The sequence below is a fragment of the Saccopteryx leptura genome, chromosome 3 (genome assembly GCF_036850995.1).
Source record: "Saccopteryx leptura isolate mSacLep1 chromosome 3, mSacLep1_pri_phased_curated, whole genome shotgun sequence".
Taxonomy (NCBI): domain Eukaryota; kingdom Metazoa; phylum Chordata; class Mammalia; order Chiroptera; family Emballonuridae; genus Saccopteryx; species Saccopteryx leptura.
In genome coordinates, this window is record NC_089505.1 from 195,682,155 (window position 1) to 195,691,891 (window position 9,737).

General features: G+C 46.8%; 1 protein-coding gene across 1 annotated transcript in view; it reads right to left on the reverse strand.

Moving 5' to 3' along the window:
* The window catches only part of KIF13A (kinesin family member 13A), a 274,258-nt gene extending 264,930 nt beyond the window's left edge, over window positions 1–9,328 (reverse strand). The window contains 2 exon segments of the mRNA XM_066377121.1: window positions 8,818–8,908; window positions 9,128–9,328. Of these exon segments, the coding sequence (XP_066233218.1) occupies window positions 8,818–8,908; window positions 9,128–9,182 (146 nt within the window). The 5' untranslated portion in view covers window positions 9,183–9,328.
* Between the last annotated feature and the right edge of the window lie 409 nt (window positions 9,329–9,737).

Consider the following 9,737-nt stretch of genomic DNA (forward strand, 5'->3'; position numbering starts at 1 on the left):
CATAGTAATAGTTTTTAAAAAAAAATAGCAAAGAACATGTGCAAAATGCTTTCTGTGTGCTGGGCATTCTTGAATATAGGCACTGAAAACACAAAAAAAATTATATATAGTCTTTATCCTGGAAAAACTCCAGAGTCTAATTAATATAGCTACACCTGAGATAAGTCCTTAACATTAAAGACAGAGACCAAGATAAACAAAACAATGCATTATGGGGAGGGGGGGCAGACTGCAAAAAGGAATCTATCATTAATGTCCTCAGAAAGAGGGCAAAAATGCCACAGAAACAAAAATAGGATACTATTAAAAAAATATATCCGGGCCCTGGTCGGTTAGCTCAGTGGTAGAGCATTGGCCTGGCGTGCGGGAGTCCCGGGTTCGATTCCCGGCCAGGGCACACAGGAGAAGTGCCCATCTGCTTCTCCACCCCTCCCCCTCTCCTTCCTCTCTGTCTCTCTCTTCCCCTCCCGCAGCCAAGGCTCCATTGGAGCAAAGTTGGCCCGGGTGCTGAGGATGGCTCCATGGCCTCTGCCTCAGGCGCTTGAATGGCTCTGGTTGCAACGGAGCAACGCCCCGGATGGGCAGAGCATCGCCCCCTGGTGGGCATGCCAGGTGGATCCCGGTCGGGTACATGCGGGAGTCTGTCTGACTACTTCCCCATTTCCAACTTCAGAAAAATAAAAAAAATAAAATAAAAAAAAACCATATATATTATATATATATAATATATATATATATATATATATATATATTATATATATATATATCCGGAACCAAAAAAAGAGCTATTGGAAATTAAGAACATGACCACAGAAAAGACAAATCAAACCTAAGGGTTCCAAAATAAAATGGAAGAAACTTCCCAGAAGGTAGAACAAAAAACAAGAGCTGAAAAGTAGAATGAAAAAATAAAAGTATTTAGATGAACCAATGAGAAAACTAATTCCATGTCCAAGTAAGTGTTCTGGGGTAGGTGGGGGCAGAGCACAAACAAATAAAGAGAAGACTCTGTTAATGAATTAATTTAAGAATTTTTTTTAGAACTGAAGAACATGAGTTTTCAGATCAAAAAAGGCCCACTATTGTTATTTCACAAAAATAAATGGGAGAGGAGGAGAAAAGAATATTCCTCAAGATTCGGAGAAGGAAGATCCAGGTTACATACTAAGGATTAGAAATACAATACAAATAGCTTTGGACTTTTCAGTAGAAACACTGGAAGAAAAAGACTTGAGGGCAACCAGGACCTTTAATTTGATGCCCATCAATGATGTGGGTGGGTACAACAAAGATATTTTTGTGGTTTCAATAAAACTTTTTCTCCCAAGCACCCTTTCTCGGGAAAGTACTAAAGGATGTGCTCTACAAAACTAAGGCAGTAAACCAAGACAAAAAGGAAAACAGAAAAACAAGACACTCCACAGAGGAGACAGGTAAAGGGAATTCTCAGAATGCTATGACGGAAACTTCCGGACTTAACCAGGCAGAGAAGGCCACCAGTTCACAAAGGAGTGCATTGGAAGGGTCGAGGAGAAATGTCTCTAAGAAGATGAAATCAAGAGAATACTTGATGTGTTTGAAGGTTTTGAAATGAGACTTAGGTAAGGAGCAGATAATGTAAATGCTGAATCAAGGGTAACACAGAAAGAGTAACAAAGTAAAGGAAATGAAAAATAGAAATAATTAACGCCAGGGAAAACCAAAAGTTCTATATGACAGGAAAAGAGATCATAGAAGTGTACATGGGTCAACTCTAAACAGTGTTCTATTTGGTCATTTTAATGAGGTAAAGACTTAAATACTGATACAACCAAATTACTGTATAACTATATAATAAGAAAATGGGGAATGGAAAGAATATGGAGTGGACTGGGGATAGGACACAGAAAGAGAACAAAGAGAGGAGATAAAAAATTAGCACTACCAGCATGTTACTCAGAAATATGGAGGGGATTTCCAAAAGAATGAGCTAAAATTGCTGTATGTGGTTGCCTCTGGGGAAAAAAATGAAAAGAAATTATTTTATTATAGCCTTTATAAATTATAGAACTACTTTACAGTTTAAATTATGTACACTGATTTAAATATGCAAGGTGGGACAAAAGTAGGTTTATAGTTGTTCATATAGAAAATAATACAATAATTAATAATACAAGAAAAAGGGGAGGGGAGGAGGAGGGGAGGGGGAGGGGGAGGGGAGGGGAGGGAAAGAAGAGGGGAGGGGAGGGGGAGGGGAAGAGGAGGGGAGAGGGAGGGGAGGGGAAGTAGAGGGGAGGGGGAAGGTGAGGGGAAGAAGAGGGGAGGGGGAGGGGAGGGGAAGAAGAGGAGAGGGGGAGGGGAGGGGGAGGGAAAGAAGAGAGGAGGGGGAAAGGGGAGGGGAGGGGAGGGGAGGGAGAAGGGAAGAAGAGGGGAGGGGAGGGGAGGGGGAGGGGGAGGGGGAGGGGGAGAGAAGCATCAACTGTTGTTTTACCCATTGATTCCTTCTAATATGTGTCCTTGGGGGGAAGGCCTTGAACCAGTGACCTTGGGGTCAAGCTGGCAATCCTGGGATTTTTTTTTTTTTTTACAGGGACAGAGAGAGTCAGAGAGAGGGATAGACAGGCACAGACAGATAGGAACGGAGAGAGATAAGAATCATCAATCATCAGTTTTTCGTTGCGAGACCTTATGTTCATTGATTGCTTTCTCATATGTGCCTTGACCGCGGGCCTTCAGCAGACTGAGTAACCCCATGCTCAAGCCAGCGACCTTGGGTCCAAGCTGGTGAGCTTTTGCTCAAACCAGATGAGCCCGCGCTCAAATTGGCAACCTCAGGGTCTCAAACCTGGGTCCTCTGCATCTCAGTCTGATACTCTATCCACTGCGCCACCATCTGGTCAGGCAAACCTGGGATCTTACTGGCAACTTCAGCACTCCAAGATGACACTCTTTTCACTGTGCTTCTACCCAGGACTCAGAGGTGGATTAAGTTTGGTTGAGGCCCTGGGGCACAGAAGAAAATATTGGGCCCCTAACATTAGAAAAAAGTATAAAGCTGGGGTTTTGCGGGCCCTTCAGAAATTGAGGCCCAGGGTGCGCCCCCAGTGTGCCCGCCGTTAAATCTGCCTCTGCCAGGGCTATAATCACTTTTAGTCTTGTTTTTAAAAGTAAGAGATTTCAATCAACATTTATTTTAAAACAAAGAAATGGAAAATGGTAACAGCCAATGAAAATACTCCATTATAATGCTCTTTAAAATACCATCAATATCATGCATGGACAATGTTCACACTTACATTAGTGAAACCTAAATACTCTTTGCTTTCTTTCAATCAACTCTGTAGTATTTGGGCCAGAATAAAAGAGTAACAACACAAAAAGACAGAACAGAATTCCAAGTTACCCAAATAATTTTATAATATGGAATAGTATGCTTCTTAAGTTATCTTTTAAATTCTGTATGACTTTCCCTGACATTTAAATTTATGATCTGTACAGACACTTAAGCAGAAGGACCCATCCTAGAATCATTTTGGAGTGGCAGAAAAAGCCAGTTTAGAAATAAAAACTTACAACACATAATACATCAATCAAAAAATATTCATGCAGTTGACCAAGACATATCTTTCTTCCACTGACTTCCCTCACACACTTTGTAAAGCATGCTGCACACCTTGCAGGATGGAAAACGTGAGCAAGAAGTTAAAACTTTGATGCTCTTTTTACTAAAGAGCCAAAATTTAGCCCAGTTTTTCTTTTAACTTAGCCAGGTTATACATACATTGCTTTGGAGGGTTACCCTACAATTTACTTACATAAAATAATCAAGAGCAAAGACTTCTGTGGAAAGCATGTTCCATTTATACTCTCTTCATGGTACCCCTGGCCGGTTGGCTCAGTGGTAGAGCGTCGGCCTGGCGTGCAGGAGTCCCAGGTTCGATTCCCAGCCAGGGCACACAGGAGAAGCGCCCATCTGCTTCTCTACCCCTCCCCCTCTCCTTCCTCTCTGTCTCTCTCTTCCCCTCCTGCAGCCAAGGCTCCATTGGAGCAAAGATGGCCCGGGTGCTGAGGATGGCTCTGTGGCCTCTGCCTCAGGTGCTAGAATGGCTCTGGTTGCAACAGAGTGACGCCCCGGATGGGCAGAACATCGCCCCATGGTGGGCATACCGGGTGTATCCTGGTCGGGCGCATGCGGGAGTCTGTCTGACTGCCTCCCCGTTTCCAACTTCAGAAAAATACAAAAAAAAAAAATCTATACTCTCTTCATGGTAAAGCTTAACTTCTCAAAAGTAATGAACATCAGATTCATAAGCCACCCACCTGTATTTTTAGAACCACTTCCATACACACTGGATGTAAGAAAGAATAAGAGTCTTTATATAGGTAGTATTTAAAGATAGAAAAGATATTTATTAAAATATATATAAACAATATATAAATGTGTGTTTGCCTCTGAAAATATGCATGAGGAATGAATGACCAGGGTTATCTTTGTTTGACAGGTGGAAGAGTAGAAGTGAAAGCGTCGGTGAAATGGAGACTTTTCACCATATATCTCTTTATAGGTTGATTTCTTAACTATCACCTATTTTGGCAAATTAAAGGTTCTTATTCTATTTCCCCTCCTGAACTACCTTGCTTCTGTACACTACTACACACTGCACATGCCTGTGCACACAATCACCCAGAGTAATATCTAGCAGGTACACTTTCACTCTTTGACAAAGACTTTCTCCCATTCTCGCATAAGTGAACCTACATGATCAGCAACCACACGACCAGCATAAATGCCACCCATCTTTTCAAGGTGCCAGAACCCTGGGCCACTTCCACAGTTCCTTCTCAGTGCTCCCTCACACTGGGAACCTGAGTGGTACAGACATTTGCTGAGCACCTGCTCTGAGCCAGGTGCTGCACAGGGGCATCCGCACAAGGATAAGAAGAAAAGGATACCTTCAAGGAGCTCACAACCACAAAGAGGTGGCAGAACAGGAAATAGGTAATTTCCAAATAATACAGTACATGCAATATAGTCTACCTAATCTGCCACATTGTATTTTAATGATTTTTCCTTAAATCACTAAAGGTGAGACTCTCTGACACAGGCCCACAGAGACTGAGCCTGCAGTTATCATGGGATCTCCTGTGCCAACTAGAGGGCCCATATGAGCTGAACTCCACAAATGTCTCCTGCATAGTAATACAACTGTATTTTTTTTTCTGTATTTTTCTGAAGCTGGAAACGGGGAGAGACAGTCAGACAGACTCCCGCATGCGCCCGACCGGGATCCACCCGGCACGCCCACCAGGGGGCGATGCTTTGCCCCTCCGGGGCGTCGCTCTGCCGCGACCAGAGCCACTCTAGCGCCTGGGGCAGAGGCCAAGGAGCCATCCCCAGCGCCCAGGCCATCTTTGCTCCAATGGAGCCTTGGCTGCGGGAGGGGAAGAGAGAGACAGAAAGGAAGGAGGGGTAGGGTGGAGAAGCAAATGGGCACTTCTCCTATGTGCCCTGGCCGGGAATCGAACCCAGGTCCCCCGCACGCCAGACCGACGCTCTACCACTGAGCCAACCGGCCAGGGCCACAACTGTATTTTAAGAAACAAATTCATGTCTTAATGTTTCAGAAGAGTAATACACATCAATTACTAACCTGGATCTCTGCAGTATATTATATCAAGACCAAAACATCCTTAACCTCAGAAGCCTTGTGATCCATGGAGTCTTGGCTTTGAGTCCATAAGGGGGGTAAATTATGAAAGCTAAGCCAGTCTGTTTCTTCTCCTGGAAATCAACCCACTCTCACTTGTTTTGCTGGTAGAATTAAAGATTTTCACCCAGTAATTTAAAATTACTACTTGTGGTTAATATGTTAACAATGTCTTACAATTTTCAAGCAAATGGTACTGAGTCGATTTGATACAGGTTTGCCAATACTAATTTAAGGACTTTTTACACTTCAAACCTTGAACTTCTAGATAATAAAAATAATATTCTGGCCTTTCCCTGGCTCTATCCAAAAACAAATGAAATAAATTGTAAACATAACATGAAGCACTGTCGCAATTAATCAACCCAGAGCCCAAGGGAGGAATTGTTTCTATTTTTAAATGCACTGTTGCTTTAAGGGAAAACCTGGTGGAGAAACATGAAACCAAGCTGCATAATGAAAATCAAAAGCATTTAGTACCTCCATCCTTGGCAATACAGTAATCCTAACCTACAAGCAACACTGCTATATTGACCCCTCTCAATTGGTCTATAAACTAAATGACTGGTACCCAGGCAGAACCCCACAGAAAAGGCCTACCACTCAAAGAGTCAGATCTGTCAGAAGGACAGAACAAGGGAACATCCATATTTCAATGCTATTCTGGATGTGAGGGCGATCTGGCTGCAACATCTGTCACCCCATTGATCGCCAGGGTTGATTCGGCTGATCTGGCTGGCTAAGTGGGTGTCCCCTTCCTCCCTCACCGCTCCAAGTGCGTCCCTCCCGAAGCTGCGCGCACGGTCGAAGAGGAGGACCTTCCCCCCTAGAGGAGAGGACCGTTCTTCGGTCAAGGGTATAGGAGTAGCTGCGCTCCCCTGCTAGAACCTCCAAACAAGTCTCAAGCTCAATGCTATTCTTATACCTTCAGAGAAGGGGCTATTTCAATAAGCAAGCAAATGGCTAAATCCCAAAAGCATCCTACAAATTTTTACTTAAAAGATCCTGATTAGTAATGGCAGTGGTGGCCCTAAAAATGATCAACTGATTATTTAGCATTTCTAATTAACTGTCTACAGTTATCATTTCTATCCACATTCCACAAAATTAAATCTGCTTATCCCCACAAATGACAAAGCTTCATTTCGTTAAATAGTAGCTAACAGTAGCATTCCTTATGGTTAAGAGTGACAAGGAACAGATGCCAAACCAAAAAGGAAAAGAACACACAGCAGCTACATAACAGGAGTTGAATATTCTACCTGTTTCACAGACTACTTTTGAAGAATCTGGCCCAGCAGAATGTTTTTTCTGAAACAATATAAAACTCTCCGGTGGGGGGGGGGGGGGTGTTGGTGATCTTATTTAACCTGTAGATTTTTTTTTTTTTCCTTAATTTCTGAAGCTGGAAACGGGGAGAGACAGACAGACTCCCACATGCGCCCGACCGGGACCCACCCGGCACGCCCACCAGGGGGCGACGCTCTGCCCTCCGGGGCATCACTCTGCCGAGATCAGAGCCACTCTAGCGCCTGGGGCAGAGGCCAAGGAGCCATCCCAGCGCCCGGGCCATCTTTGCTCCAATGGAGCCTTGGCTGCGGGAGAGGAAGAGAGAGACAGAGAGGAAGGAGGGGGTGGGGGTGGAGAAGCAAATGGGCGCTTCTCCTATGTGCCCTGGCCGGGAATCAAACCCCGGTCCCCCGCATGCCAGGCCGCATGCCAGGCCGCATGCCAGGCCGACGCTCTACCGCTGAGCCAACCGGCCAGGGCCTAACCTGTAGATATTTTAATGTACTCAATGAGTTTACTTACTAACCATGAAGTATACAACCACACTGCTATAAATGTATCTAAAATACGATATTGTATTTGAAATTATATCTAAAAATATCAGCCAAGGATACATCCATTATTGAAAAATATTTAACATACATTTTAAATATAACTCAACTATTTACTATCACCATAACAACCTGCTCTAGGAAGCAAAACGTTTGCAAATAAAAAGTAAAGCAAAAAAAAAAAAAAATCATCTCTCACATCCAATCATTTCTTTCCCTATATTAAGCAAAACTGTGCCTTAACACCGCAAGATTATAGAATGGAGACAGTTGTTTCCTTTAGCAATAAAGCAACAAACACTACTTCAGTCTCCAGTGAAAATCTTTGAAGAGCAAAAAAATCACTAAATTGTAGCACATCAGTCAACAGGTGACTTCTAGAAATACAAACTCATACTCATGTCCCAGAGGAACTGATTTTGCCAAATCTCCCGTTTTTGCTTTCCTATTTTTTATAAGCTAGTGCACAGCTATATTGAACGAATTCCAACTGTTTTCTTCTCAGCGGCTTACTAGAAAAAATGCCAAATATTCAAATTATTTTAGGGCATTTTCCCATACTATGGGCTGGAACAGAGAATTAATAAGGATCCAACAGTTACAACTTTTCAAATGCAAATATGTTGCCATCTAGTAAATGCAACCCTCATTTAAACATCCTCCAGTGTCTACACAGCTCCGACACTACTTTTGTTTCCTTGAAAATCAAAATTCGCGTTTTACATTCAAGCATTTTGTCAACCCAACACCGTCACCACCACCACCACCACCAACAACAAAAAATAGATTTTAAATGGTCCAGGCCTGAGCCTGCATCTTACAACACTGTTTTGCTTGTTTGGGGACTTTGTTTTACACTAAGTCCCTGAGCAAGTCCGCCAAACGAAGAAAACAGTGCAACGGTGGGTAGAACCCGGGGCACCGGGTTCCCCTAACAGCAAGTCCTTGGGGTGTTCACATGCTCACTCAGGCCTCAGTTTTGTCATCTGTAAAATGTGGCTATCGGACTAATCGCTCTAGGGTTCCTCCCACACGGCCCCTCTAGGTCTGGGTTCCTCGAAGCCTGCCAGGGACCCAGTTGGCTGGTGCTAGCTCTTGATGCCGCTCTTAGATGGGAGGGGGATTAGAGGGAGGAGAGGAATTTGGATTCGCAGCAGCTTCAGACCCGAGTGTGCGACAAACTTGAAGCCGTTCCTCCAAACAATAGGAAAGAGCACTCCGATTTTCCTGGCTCAAACTTGAAGACGGCAGGGTGGGATCCTCTTCCCGCCCTCTGTGCGCCGCGTTACCTTTCTCCCTGTTTGGAGTTGGAAGGAGGAGGGTGCAGGACCGTCTGATTCCCTTCCATCTCCACCACGCACTTGGTGTTCAGTTCCAGTTCTGAAAGCAAAGGGAACACGGACGTTGTCAAGTCGAGCATCCCGCCGGCGCGGGTCCCGGGAGGCGGCCGAGCCGGGCACCGGTCTGCACGGCCGCCGCGGCCGCCGGCTCTCCGGCCTCCACCGTGCGCCCGGCGCCCGACCTCGCGGCCCCGCACTTTCCAAAGTTGCCCCCGCCCTCGGCCAGACCACGGAGAGAAAAGAGCGGAAAGCTACTCACCTCTTCGGTTCATGGGCCGGACCCGGACAGCAACTTTTACCTTGGTATCCGACATGTTTGCGGTGCCCGCTCCGCCCGAGGCGGCCCCTCACGCGCCGCGCCGCCGCCGCCGCCGCCGCCGCCGCGCGCCCCCCGAGCGCGGCCGTCGCCGCTCCGCCGTGAGCTCCGTGAGGCAGCGCCGAGGCGCGCGGGCCATCCCGGGGGAGCGCAACGCGGGGCACGGCCGCGGCCCGGGGAGGGGCGGGCGCGGGGCGGGGCGCGCGGGCGGGGTGGAGGCCGCGCGGGCCCAGGCGCCGCTCTAGCCGCGCGGGCCCAGCCGAGCGCGCAGCGCCGCGGCCCCTTGCGGCCGCCCGGGGCCCGGCTGCACCGCCATCTTCCGAGCCCCGCCCCGCCCGCCTGGGCCCCGCGGCTCGGGCAGGCCCTACTCGGGCGCGCACGGGGTCCTCCGGAGCGCAGCGGGGAACGGAGCCCCGGGGCCGCGGGAATTCGGGGCGGGACGCCGGCTGGCTCCGGACGGGGCTCCCGGGCCAAGCGTGCACTGGTGCCTGCGAGAACCCCTCGGGGACCGCCGTGGAGCCGAGGCACCTTCGGGGGCCGCTATCACCCGGAG